Source organism: Agelaius tricolor, unplaced genomic scaffold, assembly GCF_023055355.1.
Source record: "Agelaius tricolor isolate 1412-34295 unplaced genomic scaffold, bAgeTri1.0.p SCAF_100, whole genome shotgun sequence".
Taxonomy (NCBI): domain Eukaryota; kingdom Metazoa; phylum Chordata; class Aves; order Passeriformes; family Icteridae; genus Agelaius; species Agelaius tricolor.
This window is the reverse complement of record NW_027269360.1, coordinates 38,282-59,219: the sequence shown is the minus strand read 5'-3', so window position 1 is coordinate 59,219 and position 20,938 is coordinate 38,282. Positions and strand designations below refer to the sequence as shown.

Sequence of the window (20,938 nt, the reverse complement as noted above, 5' to 3'; positions counted from 1 at the left end):
AAATTCCCCATTTAGGATCCCCCAATTTCCCCAATTCCCCATTTAGGATCCCCCAATTTCCCCATTTAGGATCCCCCAAATTCCCCCCAAATTTCCCCATTTCCCCCCAAATTCCCCATTTAGGATCCCCCCAAATTCCCCATTTAGGATCCTCCAAATTCCCCCCAATTTCCCCATTTAAGATCCCCCAAATTCCCCATTTAGGATCCCCCCAAATTCCCCCATTTCCCCCCCAAATTCCCCATTTAGGATCCCCCAAATTCCCCATTTCCCCCCAATTTCCCTATTTAGGATCCCCCAATTTCCCCATTTAGGATCCCCCAAATTCCCCATTTCCCCCCCAAATTCCCCCATTTAGGATCCCCCAAATTCCCCCAAATTCCCCTTTTAGGATCCCCCAAATTTCCCCATTTCCACCCCAAATTCCCCATTTAGGATCCCCCAAATTTCCCCAAATTCCACATTTAGGATCCCCCAAATTCCCCATTTCCACCCCAAATTCCCCATTTAGGATCCCCAAATTCCCCATTTAGGATCCCCCAAATTCCCCATTTAGGATCCCCCAAATTCCCCATTTAGGATCCCCTAAAACGACAAAACCCCAAACCTCATTTCCCCCAAATTCCCCCATTTAGGATCCCCCCAAATTTCCCCAAATTCTCCATTTAGGATCCCCCAAATTCCCCCAAATTTCCCCATTTAGGATCCCCCAAATTCCCCATTTAGGATCCCCCAAATTCTCCCCCAAATTCCCCATTTAGGATCCCCCAAATTCCCCTTTTAGGATCCCCCAAATTCTCCCCGGGCCCCTTTTAGGGCCGCCCCACCCTTTCCCAACCCCCGCCCCTTATCAGCCCCTTCCAGCACCCCAAAAAAACCCCAAAAAAACCCCAAAAAGGCCCCGCCCCTTCCCCTATAACCGCCCCCTTTCCCGGGGCTTTTTTGGGGTTTTTTGGGGTTTTTTTGGGTTTTTTGGGGCTTTTTTGGGGTCACCCCACGAGCTCTGACCTTTCCCTGCAGCTGCCGCGGCCCGAAATAGGATCGGGACCGGGGGGGGAGGGGAGGATTTGGGATTTTGGGGTGCCCCGCCCCCATAAAGGGCCACCCCAAAAACAAAAAACACCCAAAAAAAGCCCAAAAAAACCCCCAAAAAATCTCCCAAAAAACCCCCCAAAACCCCCAAAAAACCCCAAAAACCCCCCAAAAAACCCAAAAAAACCCCCAAAAAACTCCAAAACCCCCCCAAATTTTAGGGGTGGATTTGGGATTTTGGGGGTGCCCCGCCCCCATAAAGGGCCACCCCAAAAACAAAAAAACCCTAAAAAAGCCAAAAAAAACAAACCCCAAAAAACCCCAAAAAACCCCCAAAAAGCCCCACAAAAACCCCCCAAAACCCCCCAAATTTTAGGGTTGAATTTGGGATTTTGGGGGTGCCCCGCCCCCATAAAGGGCCACCCCAAAACCAAAAAAAACCTAAAAAAAGCCCCAAAAAAACCCCCAAAAAACCCCAAAAACCCCCAAATTTTAGGGGTGGATTTGTGGTTTTTGGGGGGTTCCTAAAAGGGATTTGGGGTTTTTATTTTGGGGTTGGGGGGGGGGGGATCCTAAAAGTTCCCAGTGGGGTTTGGGGGGGATCCTAAAATCCCCCAAAAAAGGATTTGGGGGGTCCTAAAATGTTTCCTGTGGGATTTGGGGTCCCTAAAAGTTCCCAGTGGGATTTAGGGGTCCCCAAGACCCCAAATATGAATTTGGGGGTCCCCAAAACTTCTCTGTAGGATTTGGGGGATCCCAAAACCCCAAATGAGGTTTTGGGGGGTCCCAAAAATTCCCAGTGTGGGATTTGGGATCCCAAAACCACAAATGTGGATTTGGGATCCCCAAAATTTCCCTGTAGGATTTTGGGCATCCCAAAACCCCAAATGTGGATTTGGGGGATCCCCAATCTTCCCTATAGGATTTAGGGGATCCCCAAAACCCCAAATCCAATTTTGGGGTCCCTGTCCCGTCCCCCACACCCCAAATGTGACTTTTGGGGTCTCCCATCCCCACCCCACACTTCGGGGTCCCCCAACACCATTTTGGGGCCATTTCCCATTTTAAAAAACCCCCAAAACTCCAAAAAGCCCAAATGTGGATTTGGGATCCCAATTACCCAAATATGGATCTGGGGGTTCCCAAAACCCCAAATGTGAATTTAGGGGATCCTAAAACTTCCCTGTAGGATTTAGGGTTTCCCAAAACCCCAAATGCGGATTTAGGGCACCCCAAATCCAATTTTGGGGTCCCTGTCCCATCCCCCCCTGGCCCCCGCACCCCAAATGTGACTTTTGGGGTCTCCCATCCCCAACCCAATTTTGGGGCCATTTCCCATTTTAAAACCCCAAAAACCCCAAAAAACCAAAAACCCCAAAATAACAAAACCCCAAAAACCCCAAAAACCCCAAAATAACAAAACCCCCAAAACCCCAAAAACCCCAAAATAACCAAACCACGCCGACACCGCTGCTGCGACCCCAAAAGCCCCAAATGTGGATTTGGGATCCCAAAACCCCAAATGTGGAATTTGGGGGGTCCTAAAAACCCCATATAGGATTTGGGGGATCCTAAAACTTTCCTATAGGGTTTAGGGGTTCCCAAACCCCAAATGTGGATTTAGGGGTTCCCAAAACGTCCCTGTAGGATTTAGGGCACCCCAAAACCCCAAATGTGGATTTGGGATCCCAAACCCCCAAATGTGGAATTTGGGGGGTCCTAAAAACCCCAAATGTGGATTTAGGGGATCCTAAAACTTCCCTGTAGGATTTAGGGGACCCCAAAACGCCAAATATGGATTTAGGGGTTCCTAAAACCCCATATAGGATTTGGGGGATCCTAAAACTTCCCTGTAGGATTTAGGGGTTTCCAAAGCCCAAATGTGGATTTAGGGGACCCCAAAACCCCAACGTGGATTTAGGGGATCCCAAATCTTCCCTATAGGATTTAGAGGATCCGAAAACCCCAAATGTGAATTTAGGGGATCCCAAAATTTCCCTGTAGGATTTAGGGGATCCCAAAACCCCAAATATGGATCTGGGGACCCCAAATCTTCCCTATAGAATTTAGAGGATCCCAAAACCCCAAATGTGAATTTAGGGGATCCTAAAACTTCCCTGTAGGATTTAGGGGTTCCCAAAATCCCAAATGTGGATTTGGGGTTCCCTGTAGGATTTGGGGGATCCCAAAACCCCAAATCCAATTTTGGGGTCCCTGTCCCGTCCCCCCCACCTCAAATATGACTTTTGGGGTCTCCCATCCCCAACCCAATTTTGGGGCCATTTCCCATTTAAAAAACCCCAAAAACCCCAAAAACCCCAAAATAACCAAACCCCAAAATAAATCCACGCTGACACCGCTGCTGCTGCCACCTCCTCGCATTTGTTCCTCGTCCCCAAACGCTCGGGGACACAAAAAGGGACACAAAAAGGGACCCAAAAAGTCCCTTTTGGGGACACCGCGCGCACACAAAGGGACAACGGGGGCGACCCCAAAGGTTTCGGGGTGACCCCAAAAGCCCCAAAAGGCCCCAAATCCGCGCTCACAGGAGGCGGCAGCAGCGCCGCTGCTCCCGCCCGGGGCCCTGCGGGGCCCTCAGCCGCAGCAGGGGCGGCTCCCCGGGGCTGTCCCCAATGTCCCCAATGTCCCCAAGGGTGTCCCCAATGTCCCCAAGGGTGTCCCCAATGTCCCCGAGGGGGTTTTTGGGGGGGTTTTTTGGGGGGTTTTTGGGGTGGCTCTTTGGGGTTTTGGCGGCCGCTCGGAGCCGCTTGAGGTCGGCCAAGGTGTGGGGGTGGCCGCGGTCACCCGAGGGCGCCGGGGGACAGCGAGGGGACCCTGGGGACAGCGGGGACACGGCGGCGCCGTTGGGCTGGGGGCACGGCGAGGGTGGCACCGAGGACGGGTCCTGAGGGGACAAAGAAAAGGGGACAGGTGACAATGGGGACAATGGGGACAATGGGGACGATGGGGACAATGGGGACACTCGGGGTCTGTCCCCAGCGGTGTCACCGTTGTCCCCTCCCCGGTGTCACCCTGAGCACGAGTGTCGTCCCCGCTGGTGTCACCGAGCCACTGGTGTCACCCCATGTTGTCCCCAAGGTGCCTCACCCTGATGTCCCTCCGATGTCCCCAACCTCCACAATGTCCCCTCCACAATGTCCTCAATGTCCCCCACCCCCAATGTCCCCCCAAATTGTCCCCAAGGTCCCCCAATGTCCCCAACCCCCCGCCAATGTCCCACCCCAAATCGTCCCCAATGTCCTCAAGGTCCCCCAGTGTCCCCAAGGTCCTCAACCCTCAATGTCCCCAAGGTCCCAAGTTGTCCCCAAGGTCCCAAGTTGTCCCCAAGGTCCCTCACCCCCAAGGTCCCCCAATGTCCCCAAGGTCCCTCACCCCCAATGTCCCCCCCAATGTCCCCAAGGCCCCACGATGTCCCCAAGGTCCCCTCACATTGTCCCCAATGTCCCCCGCAAGGTCCCCAAGGTCCCTCACCCTCAATGTCCCTCAATGTCCCCAGGGTCCTCAACCCTCATTGTCCCCAAGGTCCCCTCACATTGTCCCCAGTGTCCCCAAGGTCCCCCAATGTCCCCAAGGTCCCTCACCCCAAATGTCCCCCCCAAGGTCCTCAACCCTCAATGTCCCCAAGGCCCCATGATGTCCCCAAGGTCCCCTCACATTGTCCCCAGTGTCCCCAGTGTCCCATGTTGTCCCCAGGTCCCTCACCCCCAATGTCCCGCCCAATGTCCCCAAGGTCCTCAACCCTCAATGTCCCCCAATGTCCCCAAGGTCCCTCACCCCCAATGACCCCCAATGTCCCCAATGTTCTCAACCCTCAATGTCCCCCAATGTCCCCACCCCCCCCAATGTCCCCTCCACATTGTCCCCAATGTCCTCAAGGTCCCCCAATGTCCCCAAGGACCCTCACCCCCAATGTCCCCAATGACCCCCAATGTCCCTCACCCCCAATGTCCCCCCATGTCCCCCAGTGTCCCCAAGATCCTCAACCCTCAATGTCCCCAAGGCCCCAGGATGTCCCCAAGGTCCCTCACCCCCAATGTCCCCCCCAAGGTCCCCAAGGTCCCCTCACATTGTCCCCAGTGTCCCCCCCATGTTGTCCCCAGTGTCCCCCCCATGTTGTCCCCAAGGTCCCACACTCACAATGTCCCCAAGGTCCCCTCACATTGTCCCTGCTGTCCCCAGTGTCCCACGTTGTCCCCAAGGTCCTCAACCCTCGTTGTCCCCAAGGCCCCCTCACATTGTCCCCAATGTCCCCCAAGGTCCCCAAGGTCCCCAAGGTCCTCAACCCTCAAGGTCCCCAAGTCCCCACATTGTCCCCAAGGTCCCCTCACATTGTCCCCAGTGTCCCCAGTGTCCCCCATGTTGTCCCCAAGGTCCCTCACCCCCAGTGTCCCTGATGTCCCCAGTGTCCCTCACACCAGTGTCCCCCCCAATGTCCCCAACTCCCCAACGTCCACCCCATGTTGTCCCCAAGGTCCCCCATTGTCCCCAAGGTCCCTCACCCCCACATTGTCCCCAAGGTCCCTCACCCTAATGTCCCTCCACGTTGTCCTCACGTTGTCCCCAAGGTCCTGTGTTGTCCCCAATGTCCCCAGTGTCCATCACCCCCAATAAACTCAATGTCCCTCATCCCTGAGGTGTCCCCAGTGTCCCCAAGGTGTCCCCAGTGTCCCCAATGTCTCCAGGTCCTTCACTCCTGATGTCCCCGATGTCCCCGCTGTCCCCAATGTCCTTCACTCCTGATGTCCCCAATGTCCCCGCTGTCCCCGATGTCCCCGCTGTCCCCGATGTCCCCGCTGTCCCTCACCCCAGTCCCGCCCCCTTGGCCGTGCCCTCGGTGGTGGCAGTGGTGGTGGCCCTGTCCTCACCCTCGCTGTCCCTGATGTCCCCAATGTCCTTAACCCCCGATGTCCCCGATGTCCCCAATGTCCCCGGTGTCCCTCACCCCCAATGTTCTTACACCCAACGTGTCCCCAATGTCCCCTGATGTCCCCAACGTCCCCGATGTCCCCAATGTCCCCAATCTCCCAAGGTCCCCAATGTCCCCAACATCCCCAATCCCCCAACATCCCGAATGTCCCTGATGTCCCCAATGTCTCCACTGTCCCTCACCCCTGAGGTGTCCCCAATGTCCCAAATGTCCTTGATGTCCCTCACGTCCCCAATGTCCCCGATGTCCCTTATCCCCGACATCCCTGACATCGCCAGTGTCCCCAATCCCCCAATGTCCTCAATGTCTCCAATGTCCCCCACCCCTGAGGTTTCCCCAATGTCCCCAATGTCCCTGACGTCCCCAGTGTCCCCAATCCCCCAATGTCCCCAGTGTCTCCCGTGTCTCTCACCCCTGAGGTGTCCCCAATGTCCTGAATGTCCCTGATGTACCCAATGTCCCTTATCCCCAACGTCCCCAATGCCCTCAATATCTCCAGTGTCCTCAAGGTCCCCAATGTCCCTCACCCCTGAGGTGTCCCCAATGTCCCTTATCCCTGACGTCCCCAATGTCCCCAATGTCCCTGATGTCCCCAATGTCTCCAATGTCCCTCACCCCTGAGGTGTCCCCGATGTCCCCACTGTCCCCTCTGATGTCCCCTTCTGTCCCTCACCCCAGCCCCTCCGCAGGCCGCTGCCAGTGGTGGCCGTGTCTCGCTGGCCGTGCCCTCAGTGGTGACAGTGGTGACAGTGGTGGCGGTGGCCCTGTCCTCATCCTTGCTGTCCCTGAGGTGTCCCCAATGTCTTTCACCCCCAACATCCCCAATGTCCCCAGTGTCTCCAATGTCCCCTGATGTCTACGATGCCCCCAGTCCCCAATAGCCCCAATGCCCTCAATGTCTCCCAATGTCCCCCAACGTCCCTGATGTCCCCAATGTCCCCAGTGTCTCCAATGTCCCCTGATGTCCTTGATGTCCCCACTATGTCCAGTGTCCCCAATGTCCCTGATGTCTACAATGTCCCCAATCCCCAATGACCCCAATGTCCTTGATGTCCCCAATAGCCCCAATGCCCTCAATGTCCCCCAACGTCCCTGATGTCCCCAATGTCCCTGATGTCCCCAATGTCTCCAGTGTCCCTCACCCCTGAGGTGTCCCCGATGTCCCTGATATCCCCAACGTCCCTTATCCCCAACGTCCCCAATCCCCCAATGTCCCTGATGTCCCCAATGTCCCTGATGTCCTCAATGTCCCTGATGTCCCCAATGTCTCCAGTGTCCCTCACCCCTGAGGTGTCCCCGACGTCCCCAATCCCTCAATGTCCCTGATGTCCCCAATGTCCCTGATATCCCCAATGTCCCTTATCCCCAACATCCCCAATCCCCCGATGTCCCCCCTGTCCCCTCTGATGTCCCCTCTGTCCCTCACCCCAGCCCCTCCACAGGCCGCTGCCAGTGGTGGCCGTGTCTCGCTGGCCGTGCCCTCAGCGGTGACAGTGACAGAGGTGACAGTGGCAGCAGTGGTGGCAGTGGCGGTGGTGGCCCTGTCCTCGTCCTCACTGTCCCCAGGGTGTCCCCAATGTCCTTCACCCCCAACATCCCAAATGTCCTCAATGTCCCTGATGTCTCCAGTGTCCCTCGTCCCTGAGGTGTCCCCCATGTCCCCGATGTCCCTGATGTACCCAATGTCCCTTATCCCTGACGTCCCCAGTGTCCCCAGTGTCCCCAATCCCCCAACATCCCCAATATCCCCAATGTCCTCAATGTCCCCAATGTCTCCAGTGTCCATCACCCCTGAGGTGTCCCCAATGTCCTCAATGTCCCTTATCCCCGACATCCCAACATCCCCAGTGTCCCCAATCCCCCCATGTCTCCAATGTCCCCAAAGTCTCCAATATCCCTCACCTCTGAGGTGTCCCCAATGTCCTTGATGTCCCCAATGTCTCCAGTGTCCCTCACCCCTGAGGTGTCCCCAATGTCCCAAATGTCCCTTGTCCCCGACATCCCCAAGGTCCCCCAGTGTCCCCGATCCCCCAATGTCACCAATGTCCCTTATGTCTCCAATGTCCCCGATGTCTCCAATATCCCTCACCCCTGATGTGTCCCCAAAGTCCCCGATGTCCCCAATGTCCCCGATGTCCCTCAACCCCCCCTCTGTCCCCTCTGATGTCCCCTCTGTCCCTCACCCCAGCCCCTCCACCGGCCGGTGCCAGCGGTGGCCGTGTCTCGCTGGCCGTGCCCTCAGTGGTGACAGAGGTGACAGTGACAGCAGTGGTGGCAGTGGTGGCCCTGTCCTCGTCCTCACTGTCCCCAGGGTGTCCCCAATGTCCTTCACCCCCAACATCCCTGATGTCCCCAATGTCCCCAATATCCCCGATGTCCCCCAACGTCCCTGATGTCCCCAATAGCCCCAATGTCCCCCATGTCCCTGATGTCTACAATGTCCCCAATCCCCCAATGTCCTTGATGTCCCCAATAGCCCCAATGTCCCCAATGTCCTCAATGTCCCTGATATCCCCAATGTCCCCCAATGTCCCTGATGTCCCCAATAGCCCCAATGTCCCTGATGTCTCCCAACATTCCTGATGTCCCCAATTCCCCTGATGTCCTCAATGTCTCCAGTGTCCCTCACCCCTGAGGTGTCCCCACTGTCCCCTCTGATGTCCCCTCTGTCCCTCACCCCAGCCCCTCCGCAGGCCGGTGCCAGCGGTGGCCGTGTCTCGGTGCCCTCGGCGGTGACAGAGGTGACAGTGGCAGTGGTGGCAGTGGTGGTGGCCCTGTCCTCGTCCTCGCTGTCCCCGGGGTGTCCCCAGACGATGGCCTCGCGCTGCAGCTCCCGGCGGTAGCGGCTGGAGCGCTCCGAGAGGCTGGCGCGGCGAACCACCTTCCTGCCATGGGGATTGTGTGGGGTTTGTGTGGGGTTTGTGTGGGGTTTGTGTGGGGTTTGTGGGGTTTGTGTGGGGTTTATGGGGGTTTTGTGGGGTTTGTGTGGGGTTTTGTGAAGTTTTGTGGGGATTATGTGGGATTTTATGGGGTTTTATGGGGTTTGTGTGGGGTTTGTGTGGGGTTTTTATGGGGTTTGGGGGGTTTTGTGTGGGGTTTTTGGGGTTTATGGAGTTTGTGTGGGGTTTTTGGGGGATTTGTGGGGTTTATGGGGTTTGTGTGGGGTTTTTATGGGGGTTTTGTGGGGTTTGTGTGGGGTTTTTGGGGGAATTTGTGGGGTTTATGGGGTTTGTGTGGGGTTGGTGTGGGGTTTTTATGGGGGTTTTGTGGGGTTTGTGGGGTTTATGGGGGTTTCTGTGGGGTTTGTGGGGTTTATGGGGGGTTTTATGGGGTTTATGGGGGGTTTGTGTGGGGTTTGGTGGGGTTTCTGGGGGGTGTGTGGGGTTTGTGTGGGGTTTTGTGGGGTTTGTCTGGGGTTTGTGTGGGGTTTTATGGGGGATTTGTGGGGTTTGTGTGGGGTTTGTGTCGGGTTTTGGGGGCGATTTGTGGGGTTTGTGGGGTTTGTGTGGGGTTTGTGTGGGGTTTGTGTGGGGTTTGTGGGGTTTGTGTGGGGTTTGTGTGGGGTTTTGTGTGGGGTTTGTGGGGTTTGTGTGGGGTTTGTGTGGGGTTTTATGGGGGGTTTGTGGGGTTTGTGTGGAGTTTTGTGGGGTTTTGTGGGGTTTGTGTGGGGTTTATGGGGTTTTGTGAAGTTTTGTGGGGTTTATGGTTTTTTTTGTGGGGTTTGTGTGGGGTTTGTGTTGGGTTTGGGGGGGATTTGTGGGGTTTGTGTGGGGTTTGTGTGGGGTTTGTGCGGGGTTTGTGTGGGGTTTGTGTGGGGTTTGTGTGGGGTTTTTGGGGTTTATGGGGTTTGTGTGGGGGTTTATGGGGGTTTTGTGGGGTTTGTGTGGGGTTTTGTGAAGTTTTGTGGGGATTATGTGGGATTTTATGGGGTTTGTGTGGGTTTGTGTGGGGTTTGTGTGGGGTTTTGGGGGGGATTTGTGGGGTTTGTGGGGTTTGTGTGGGGTTTGTGGGGTTTTTGTGGGGTTTGTGTGGGGTTTGTGTGGGGTTTTGTGGGGTTTGTGTGGGGTTTTGTGGGGTTTTTATGGGGTTTGTGGGGTTTGTGTGGGGTTTGTGTGGGGTTTGTGGGGTTTATGGGGGTTTGTGTGGGGTTTGTGTCGGGTTTTGGGGGCGATTTGTGGGGTTTGTGGGGTTTGTGTGGGGTTTGTGTGGGGTTTGTGGGGTTTTGTGGGGTTTTGTGGGGTTTGTGTGGGGTTTGTGTGGGGTTTTTATGGGGTTTGTGTGGGGTTTGTGTGGGGTTTGTGTGGGGTTTTTATGGGGTTTGTGGGGTTTGTGTGGGGTTTTGTGAAGTTTTGTGGGGATTATGTGGGATTTTATGGGGTTTTATGGGGTTTGTGTGGGGTTTGTGTGGGGTTTTATGGGGTTTATGGGGTTTGTGTGGGGTTTTTGGGGGGATTTGTGGGGTTTATGGGGTTTGTGTGGGGTTTGTGGGGTTTTGTGGGGTTTATGGGGTTTGTGTGGGGTTTTTGGGGGGATTTGTGGGGTTTATGGGGTTTGTGTGGGGTTTGTGGGGTTTTGTGGGGTTTGTGGGGTTTGTGTGGGGTTTTTATGGGGGTTTGTGGGGTTTATGGGGTTTTTGTGGGTTTTTGTGGGGTTTGTGTGGGGTTTGTGCGGGGTTTGTGTGGGGTTTGTGCGGGGTTTGTGTGGGGTTTGTGTGGGGTTTGTGTGGGGTTTTTGGGGTTTATGGGGTTTGTGTGGGGATTATGTGGGATTTTATGGGGTTTGTGTGGGGTTTGTGTGGGGCTTGTGTGGGGTTTTTATGGGGTTTGGGGGGTTTTGTGTGGGGATTTGTGGGGGTTTTGGGGTTTGTGTGGGGTTTTGTGGGGTTTGTGTGGGGCTTGTGTGGGGTTTTGGGGGGGATTTGTGGGGTTTGTGTGGGGTTTGTCTGGGGTTTGTGTGGGGTTTGTGTGGGGTTTGTGGGGTTTATGGGGTTTGTGTGGGGTTTTTGGGGGGATTTGTGGGGTTTATGGGGTTTGTGTGGGGTTTGTGGGGTTTTGTGGGGTTTGTGTGGGGTTTGTATGGGGTTTGTGCGGGGTTTGTGTGGGGTTTGTGTGGGGTTTTGGGGGGGCTTTTGTGGGGTTTAGAAGATTTAGGGCATTTGGGGTTGATGGGGGTTGATGGGGTGTTTGTGGGGTTTACGGGGTTTTGGTGGGATTTGTGTGGGGTATGGGGTTTACGGGAATTCAGGATTGCAAGGGATTGGGGTTTTGTGGGGTTTGTGTGGGGTTTGTGTGGGGTTTGTGTGGGGTTTGTGTCGGGTTTTGGGGGGGATTTGTGGGGTTTGTGTGGGGTTTGTGTGGGGTTTATGGGGTTTTGTGAAGTTTTGTGGGGTTTATGGTTTTTTTTTGTGGGGTTTGTGTGGGGTTTGTGTTGGGTTTGGGGGGGATTTGTGGGGTTTGTGGGGTTTATGTGGGGTTTGTGTGGGGTTTGTGTGGGGTTTTTATGGGGGTTTTGAGGGGTTTGTGTGGGGTTTGTGGGGTTTATGGGGTTTGTGTGGGGTTTTTGGGGGATTTGTGGGGTTTATGGGGTTTGTGTGGGGTTTGTGGGGTTTTGTGGGGTTTTGTGGGTTTGTGTGGGGTTTTATGGGGGTTTGTGGGGTTTATGGGGTTTTGTGGGTTTGTGCGGGGTTTGTGTGGGGTTTGTGTGGGGTTTGTGTGGGGTTTTTGGGGTTTATGGGGTTTGTGTGGGGTTTATGGGGGTTTTGTGGGGTTTGTGTGGGGTTTTGTGAAGTTTTGTGGGGATTATGTGGGATTTTATGGGGTTTTATGGGTTTGTGTGGGGTTTGTGTGGGGCTTGTGTGGGGTTTTTATGGGGTTTGGGGGGTTTTGTGTGGGGATTTGTGGGGTTTTGGGTTTGTGTGGGTTTTTGGGGGATTTGTGGGTTTATGGGGTTGTGTGGGGTTTTATGGGGGTTTTGTGGGGCTTGTGTGGGGTTTGGGGGGGATTTGTGGGGTTTGTGGGGGGTGGGGGGGGGGGGGGGGGGGGGGGGGGGGGGGGGGGGGGGGGGGGGTGTGGGGTTTATGGGGGGTTTTGTGGGGTGTAGAAGATTTAGGGCATTTGGGGTTGATGGGGGTTTGTGGGGTTTTTGTGGGGTTTATGGGGTTCTGTGGGGTTTTGGGGGTATGGGGTTTATGGGAATTCAGGATTGCAAGGGATTGGGGTTTTGTGGGGTTTGTGTGGGGTTTGTGTGGGGTTTGTATGGGGTTTGTGTCGGGTTTTGGGGGGGATTTGTGGGGTTTGTGTGGGGTTTTTATGGGGTTTGTGGGGGGTTTTTATGGGGGTTTTGAGGGGTTTGTGGGGTTTGTGTGGGGTTTGTGTGGGGTTTTTATGGGGCTTTTGAGGGGTTTGTGTGGGGTTTGTGGGGTTTATGGGGTTTGTGTGGGGTTTTTGTGGGGTTTTTGTGGGGTTTAGAAGATTTAGGACATTTGGGGTTTCTGGGGGTTGATGGGGGTGTTTGTGTGGGGTTTGTGTGGGGTTTGTGTGGGGTTTGTGGGGTTTTGTGGGGTTTGTGTGGGGTTTTTATGGGGTTTGTGGGGGGTTTTGTGTGGTTTTATTGGATTTAGGGGTTTTTGTGGGGTTTTGGGGGGTTTTTGTGGGGTTTATGGGTTTTTTGTGGGGTTTAGAAGATTTAGGGCATTTGGAGTTTATGGGGTTTTTGTGGGGTTTTTGTGTGGGGTTTTGTGGGATTTAGGGGTGCCTTGTGGGGTTTTTGTGGGGTATGGGGTTTATGGGAATTCAGCATTACAGGGGATCGGGGTTTATGGGGTTTTTGTGGGGTTTGTGTGGGGTTTAGAAGATTTAGGGCATTTGGGGTTTATGGGTTTTGTGGGGTTTATGGGGGTTTATGGGGTTTTGTGAAGTTTTGTGGGGTTTACGGTTTTTTTTTGTGCGGTTTTGTGGGGTTTTATGGGATTTAGGGTTTTTTTGGGGGGTTTTGTGGGGTTTTGTGGGGTATGGGGTTTATGGGAATTCAGGATTGCAAGGGATTGGGGTTTATGGGGTATTATGGGGTTTTTGTGGGGTTTTATGAGGTTTAGAAGATTTAGGGCATTTGGGGTTTATGGGGTTTTTGGGGTTTTGTGGGGTTTACGGGGTTTTGTGAAGTTTTGTGGGGTTTATGGTTTTTTTTTGTGGGGTTTTTGTGGGGTTTTTATGGGGTTTGTAGGGTTTTGGGGGGGTTTGTGGGGTTTGTGTGGGGTTTTTGTGGGGTTTAGAAGATTTAGGGCATTTGGGGAGTTTTGGGGGTATGGGGTTTATGGGAATACAGGATTAGAAGGGATTGGGTCTTATGGGGGTTTGTGGGGTTTTTGGGGTTTGTGTGGGGTTTTGTGGGATTTTGTGAAGTTTTGTGGGGTTTATGGGGGTTTTGTGGGGTTTTGTGTGGTTTTCTGTGGTTTTATGGGATTTAAGGGGTTTTTGTTGGGTTTTATGGGATTTATGGGGTTTTTGTGGGGGTTTTTGTGGGGGTTTCATGGGGTTTAGAAGATTTAGGGCATTTGGGGTTTATGGGGTTTTGTGGGGTTTTTGGGGGGTTTTGTGGGGTTTATGGGGGTTTTATGGGTTTTTTTCTGGGGTTTATGGGATTTATGGGGTTTCTGTGGGGGTTTTGTGGGGGTTTATGGGGTTTTTGTGGGGTTTTATGGGATTTATGGAGGTTTTGTGGGGTTTATGGGGTTTAGAAGATTTAGGGCATTTGGGGTTTATGGGGCTTTGGGGGTTTTTGTGGGGTTTTATGGGGTTTATGGGAATTCAGCATCACAGGGGATCGGGGTTTGTGGGGTTTGGTGTTTATGGGGATTTTGGGGAATTATTGGGGTTTGGGATTTATGGGATTTGGGGATTATGGGGTTTATGGGATTTAGGGGATTTGGGTTTTATGGGGTTTTGGGGATTTAGGCGTTTGGGGGTTTGTGTGGTTTTGGGGGGGATTTGTGTGGTTTTGGGGGGGATTTGTGGGGTTTTGGGGGGATTTGTGGGGTTTTGGGGGTTTATGGAAATTATGGGGGGGTTTATGGGGTTTAGGGGATTTGGGGTGTATGGGGTTTAGGGGATTTGTGGGATTTTGGGGTTTATGGGTTCTGGGGATTATGGGGTTTGGGGATTATGCGATTTGTGGGGCTTTGGGGTTTATGGGAATTGGGGGGTTTGGGATTTATGGGGTTTGGGGATTTGTGGGGTTTTGGGATTTATGGGATTTGGGGATTTATGGGGTTTGGGGATTATGGGGTTTTGGGGTTCATGGGGTTTGGGGATTATGGGGTTTATGGGTTTTGGGGATTTGTGGGGTTTTGGCATTTGGGATTATGGGGGTTTATGGGATTTATTGGAATTATGGGGGGGTTTATGAGGATTTTGGGGTTTCGGAGATTATGGGGGTTTTGGGATTTCGGGGTTTGGGGGATTTGGGGGTTTATGGGGTTTATGGGATTATGTGATTAGTGGGGCTTTGGGGTTTATGGGAATTGGGGGGGTTTGGGGATTATGGGGTTTGGGGATTATGGGGTTTGGGGATTATGGGGTTTGTGGATTATGGGGTTTATGGGGTTTTGTGGATTATGGGGTTTATGGGGTTTGGGGATTATGGGGTTTATGGGGTTTGGGGATTATGGGGTTTTGGCATTTGGGATTATGGGGGTTTGGGATTTATTGGAATTATGGGGGGGTTTATGGGATTTATGGGGATTTTGGGGTTTCGGAGATTATGGGGGTTTTGGGATTTCGGGGTTTGGGGGATTTGGGGGTTTATGGGGTTTATGGGATTATGTGATTAGTGGGGCTTTGGGGTTTATGGGAATTGGGGGGGTTTGGGGTTTCTGGGTGTTTTGGGGATTTATGGGGTTTTGGGGATTTGTGGGGTTTTGGGGTTTATGGGGTTTGGGGATTTGTGGAGTTTGGGGATTATGGGAATTGGGGGTTTTGGGGTTTTTGGGCATTTCGGGGATTTGTGGGGTTTGGGGATTTGTGGGGTTTGGGGATTATGGGGTTTGGGGATTATGGGGTTTTGGGATTTATGGGGTTTGGGGATTATGGGGTTTTGGGATTTATGGGGTTTGGGATTTATGGGGTTTGGGGATTATGGGGTTTTGGGATTTATGGGGTTTGGGATTTATGGGGTTTGGGGATTATGGGGTTTTGTGGATTTGTGGGGTTTGGGGATTATGGGGTTTATGGGGTTTGGGATTCATGGGATTTGGGGATTTATGGGGTTTGGGGATTATGGGGGTTTGGGGTTCATGGCGTTTGGGGATTATGGGATTTGGGGAATTGTGGGGTTTTGTCATTTGGGATTATGGGGGTTTGGGATTTATTGGAATTATGGGGGGGTTTATGGGATTTATGGGGATTTTGGGGTTTCGGAGATTATGGGGGTTTTGGGATTTCGGGGTTTGGGGGATTTGGGGGTTTATGGGGTTTATGGGATTATGTGATTAGTGGGGCTTTGGGGTTTATGGGAATTGGGGGGGTTTGGGGATTATGGGGTTTGGGGATTATGGGGTTTGGGGATTATGGGGTTTGTGGATTATGGGGTTTATGGGGTTTTGTGGATTATGGGGTTTATGGGGTTTGGGGATTATGGGGTTTATGGGGTTTGGGGATTATGGGGTTTTGGCATTTGGGATTATGGGGGTTTGGGATTTATTGGAATTATGGGGGGGTTTATGGGATTTATGGGGATTTTGGGGTTTCGGAGATTATGGGGGTTTTGGGATTTCGGGGTTTGGGGGATTTGGGGGTTTATGGGGTTTATGGGATTATGTGATTAGTGGGGCTTTGGGGTTTATGGGAATTGGGGGGGTTTGGGGTTTCTGGGTGTTTTGGGGATTTATGGGGTTTTGGGGATTTGTGGGGTTTTGGGGTTTATGGGGTTTGGGGATTTGTGGAGTTTGGGGATTATGGGAATTGGGGGGTTTTGGGGTTTTTGGGCATTTCGGGGATTTGTGGGGTTTGGGGATTTGTGGGGTTTGGGGATTATGGGGTTTGGGGATTATGGGGTTTTGGGATTTATGGGGTTTGGGGATTATGGGGTTTTGGGATTTATGGGGTTTGGGATTTATGGGGTTTGGGGATTATGGGGTTTTGGGATTTATGGGGTTTGGGATTTATGGGGTTTGGGGATTATGGGGTTTTGTGGATTTGTGGGGTTTGGGGATTATGGGGTTTATGGGGTTTGGGATTCATGGGATTTGGGGATTTATGGGGTTTGGGGATTATGGGGGTTTGGGGTTCATGGCGTTTGGGGATTATGGGATTTGGGGAATTGTGGGGTTTTGTCATTTGGGATTATGGGGGTTTGGGATTTATTGGAATTATGGGGGGGTTTATGGGGTTTATGGGGATTTTGGGGTTTCGGAGATTATGGGGGTTTTGGGATTTCGGGGTTTGGGGGTTTATGGGGTTTTGGGGAGCGATGTGGGTGGGGTTCAGGATCTCTGAGGTTTCGGGGTTCGGGATGATGAACTTTGGGGGATTTAATGGGGGTTTGGGGAATTGGGGGGTTTCGGGGATTTCACCCTGAGCACCTCCCAGCGTCAGCCTGGTCCCTCCAGTGTCCCCAGTGGTGTCCCCAATGTCACCTCTGTGGTGTCCCCAGTGCCATCCCTGTGGTGTCCCCAATGTCACCCAGTGCCACCCCTGTGGTGCCCCCAGTGCCACCCAGTGCCACCCCTGTGGTGTCCCCTCCAATCCTCACCCTCGGCTGCCGGCGCTGGACGTTCTCCTCTGGAGCAGGGATTTGTGACCCTACCCTGAATGTCACCCCTGTGGTGTCCCCAGTGCCACCCCTGTGGTGTCCCCAAGGCGGTGACAATCCTCACCCTCGGCTGCCGGCGCTGGACGTTCTCTTCTGGAGCAGGGATTTGTGACCCTGTGTGTCCCCAATGTCACCCCTGTGGTGTCCCCTGTGGTGTCCCCAATGCCACCCCTGTGCCACCCCTGTGGTGTCCCCAGTGTTGTCCCCTCCAGTCCTCACCCTCGGCTGCCGGCGCTGGACGTTCTCCTCTGGAGCAGGGATTTGTGACCCTACCCTGAGTGTCACCCCAATGCCACCCCTGAGTGTCACCCCTGTGGTGTCCCCAGTGTGTCCCCTGTGGTGTCCCCAGTGCCACCCCTGTGGTGTCCCCTCCAATCCTCACCCTTGGCTGCCGGCGCTGGACGTTTGTCCTCTGGATTTGTGACCCTGTGTGTCACCCCAATGCCACCCAGTGTCCCCAGAGTCACCCCAATGCCACCCCTGTGGTGTCCCCAATGTCACCCCAATGTCACCCCTGTGGTGTCCCCAGTGTGTCCCCAAGGCGGTGACAATCCTCACCCTCGGCTGCTGGCACTGGACGCTCTCCTCTGGAGCAGGGATTTGTGACCCCGTGTGTCACCCCAGTGCCACCCCAGTGCCACCCCTGTGGTGTCCCCAGTGCCACCCAGTGCCACCCCTGTGGTGTCCCCTCCAGTCCTCACCCTCGGCTGCCGGCGCTGGACGCTCTCCTCTGGAGCAGGGATTTGTGACCCCGTGTGCCACCCCAATGTCACCCAATGCCACCCCTGTGGTGTCCCCAATGCCACCCAGTGCCACCCCTGTGGTGTCCCCTCCAATCCTCACCCTCGGCTGCCGGCGCTGGACGTTCTCCTCTGGAGCAGGGATTTGTGACCCTGTGGTGTCCCCCCAATGCCACCACTGTGGTGTCCCCAATGTCACCCCTGTGGTGTCCCCTGTGGTGTCCCCAATGCCACCCCTGTGGTGTCCCCCTGTGGTGTCCCCTGTGTCACCCTTGTGGTGTCCCCAATGCCACCCCTGTGGTGTCCCCAATGTCACCCCTGTGGTGTCCCCTGTGGTGTCCCCAGTGTCACCCCTGTGGTGTCCCCTCCAGTCCTCACCCTCGGCTGCCGGCGCTGGACGTTCTCCTCTGGAGCAGGGATTTGTGACCCTGTGTGTCACCCCAATGCCACCCAGTGCCACCCCTGTGGTGTCCCCAATGTCACCCCTGTGCCACCCCTGTGGTGTCCCCAATGTCACCCCTGTGGTGTCCCCAGTGTCACCCCTGTGGTGTCCCCTCCAGTCCTCACCCTCGGCTGCCGGCGCTGGACGTTCTCCTCTGGAGCAGGGATTTGTGACCCTACCCTGAGTGTCACCCCAGTGCCACCCCAATGCCACCCCTGTGGTGTCCCCAGTGTTGTCCCCTCCAGTCCTCACCCTCGGCTGCCGGCGCTGGACGTTCTCCTCTGGAGCAGGGATTTGTGCCTCTCCTGGCATTTCAGCACCGCCGCCCGCTTGTGCTGCAGCTCCAGCAGCTTGGCCCGGACCTCCTCATCCCCACACACGTCTGTGACAACACCCCTGTCACCAAAGTGCCACCAAAGTGCCACCAAAGTGCCACCAAAGTGCCACCAAAGTGCCACCAAAGCGTCCCCAGACCCACCCAGGGGCGTCTCCTCCAGCAGCGATTTGGCGCCCAGCTCGGCGCCGTGAGCCACCAGCAGCTCCGCCAGCTGCACCTGCAGAAAGGAGGGGACAAAACGGGTGGAAAAAGGGGAAAATCGGGAAAATCGGGGACAGAGGGGATGTCCCCGAGGGTGTGGGTGACACACCTGTCCCCAGCAGGCGGCGGCGTGCAGGGGCTGCCAGCCGTCGGCGTCGGGCGCGGCGGGGCCGGCCCCGTGTGCCAGCAGCAGCTCGGCCGCCTCCAGGTACCCATGGGCGGCTGCCACGTGCAGCTGGGGACAGGGGACAGGGACAGGGACAATGGCGGTGGTGGTGGCACCGGGGTGGCGCCGTGAGACTCGCCCGGTGACACCACCGGTGACACACAGTGACACTCCCAGTGTCACCCAGTGAACCCCAGTGCCACCCTGATCATCACCCAGTGTCACCCTGACCCTCCCAGTGACCCCCACTGTCACCCTGATCCTCACCCAGTGTCACCCTGACCCTCCCAGTGACCTCCAGTGACACCATGACTCCCCCACTGCCACCCTCATCCCCTCCCAGTGACCCCAGTGCCACCCTGATCCAGTGACCCCGTGTCATCCTGATCCTCACCCAATGTCACCCTAATCTTCATCCAGTGACCCCCCAGTGCCACCCAGTGTCACCCTGACCCTGCCAGTGACCCCCCAGTGACCCCCAGTGCCACCCTGATCCTCACCCAGTGACCCCCAGTGCCACCCAGTGACCCCCAGTGACCCCAGTGCCACCCCAATCCCCTCCCAGTGACCCCAGTGTCACCCTGCTCCTCTCCCAGTGCCACCATGGCCATGAGGACCCTCACCCAGTGACTCCCAGTGCCACCCAGTGACCCCCAGTGTCACCCTGATCCCTCCCAGTGTCACCCATATCCCCTCAATGACCCCGGTGCCACCTCAATGCCCCCTCAATGCCCCCTCCATGACCTCAATGCCCCCTCAATGACCCCGGTGCCACCTCAATGACCCCAGTGCCCCCCAATGACCCCAGTGCCATCTCAATGACCCCGGTGTCACCTCAATGACCCTGGTGTCACCTCAATGACCCCAGTGCTCTCTCAATGAACCCAGTGCCACCTCAATGACCCCTCAATGCCCCCTCAATGACCTCAATGCCCCCTCAATGACCCTGGCGTCACCTCAACGACCCCAGTGCCACCTGAATGCCCCTCAATGACCCCGGTGCCCCCTCAATGCCACCTCAATGACCCCGGTGCCACCTCAATGACCCCGGTGCCACCCTGCCCCAGTGCCCCCCCATGCTGTCCCTCCACCCCGGTGCCGCTCCCGCTGTCCCCTCAGTGCCGCTCCCGCTGTCCCCACCCCAGTGCCACCCCCGCTGTCCCCTCAGTGCCACCCCCGCTGTGCCCTCAGTGCCACCCCCGCTGTCCCCTCAGTGCCACCCCCGCTGTCCCCTCGGTGCCACCCCTGTGCTGTCCCCATGCTGTCCCCTCGGTGCCACCCCCGCGCACCAGGGTGCCCCCGTGCTGTCCCCTGGCTGTCCCCTCAGTGCTGCCCCCGCGCTGTCCCCTGGCTGTCACCACCCCGGTGCCACCCCTGTTGTCCCCTCGGTGCCACCCGTGCTGTCCCCATGCTGTCCCCTCGGTGCCACCCCCGCGCACCAGGGTGCCCCCGTGCTGTCCCCTGGCTGTCCCCTCAGTGCCACCCGAGTGCTGTCCCCTGGCTGTCCCCTCAGTGCCACCCCCGTGCTGTCCCCTCAGTGCCACCCCCGTGCTGTCCCCTGGCTGTCCCCTGGGTGCCACCCCCACACACCAGGGTGCCCCCGTGCTGTCCCCGGGGCGTGTCCAGCTCCTTTCCCTGCCGCACGAGCTCGCGGATCTCGGCCACCATGGCGCGCTCCGTGGCCGCCCGCGCCTCCTCGATGCGCTCCTGCGTGATCCCTGCCGAGGTGACAATGGTGACATCATTGGTGACATTATCGGTGACATCACCGGTGCCAGCCCTCCCCGGGGACGGCGGTGCCGCCCGTGCCCACCCTGCCGCGCCATGGCGCTCTCTAGGCAGTCCAGCGTGGCCTCGTCCTCGCACAGGTCGTAGGGCATGTTCCCGTCGGAATTCACTGCCAGCAGGTCGGCGCCGCTGCGGGGACAGCGCCGGCGTCACTGGGGGGGGGTGTCCCCGAGGGTGTCCCCGAGGGTGTCCCCGTTGTCCTCGAGGGTGTCCTCGAGGGCGTCCCCATTGTCCCCGTGGGTGTCCCCGGTGTCCCCGAGGGTGTCCCCGTTGTCCTCGAGGGTGTCCCCATTGTCCCCGTAAGTGTCCCCGTGGGTGTCCCCCAGGGTGTCCCCATTGTCCCCGAGGGTGTCCCTAGTGTCCCCAGGGGTGTCCCCATTGTCCCCGGGTGTGTCCCTAGTGTCCCCAGGGGTGTCCCCATTGTCCCCGGGGGTGTCCCCGGGGGTGTCCCCAGGGGTGTCCCCATTGTCAAGAGTGT

At 55.9% G+C, this 20,938-nt stretch overlaps 1 protein-coding gene across 1 annotated transcript in view; it reads right to left on the bottom strand.

Moving 5' to 3' along the window:
- Nucleotides 1–3,395: 3,395 nt before the first annotated feature.
- PPP1R16A (protein phosphatase 1 regulatory subunit 16A) overlaps nt 3,396–20,938 on the bottom strand; it is a 38,614-nt gene continuing 21,071 nt past the window's right edge. Inside the window, exons 5-11 of the mRNA XM_071419135.1 lie at nt 20,486–20,589; nt 20,263–20,390; nt 18,616–18,741; nt 18,447–18,522; nt 18,221–18,350; nt 8,658–8,865; nt 3,396–3,937 (exon numbers count right to left, since the gene is read on the bottom strand). Coding sequence (XP_071275236.1) covers nt 3,575–3,937; nt 8,658–8,865; nt 18,221–18,350; nt 18,447–18,522; nt 18,616–18,741; nt 20,263–20,390; nt 20,486–20,589 — 1,135 coding nt within the window. The 3' untranslated portion in view covers nt 3,396–3,574. The remainder of the gene's footprint in view (nt 3,938–8,657; nt 8,866–18,220; nt 18,351–18,446; nt 18,523–18,615; nt 18,742–20,262; nt 20,391–20,485; nt 20,590–20,938) is intronic.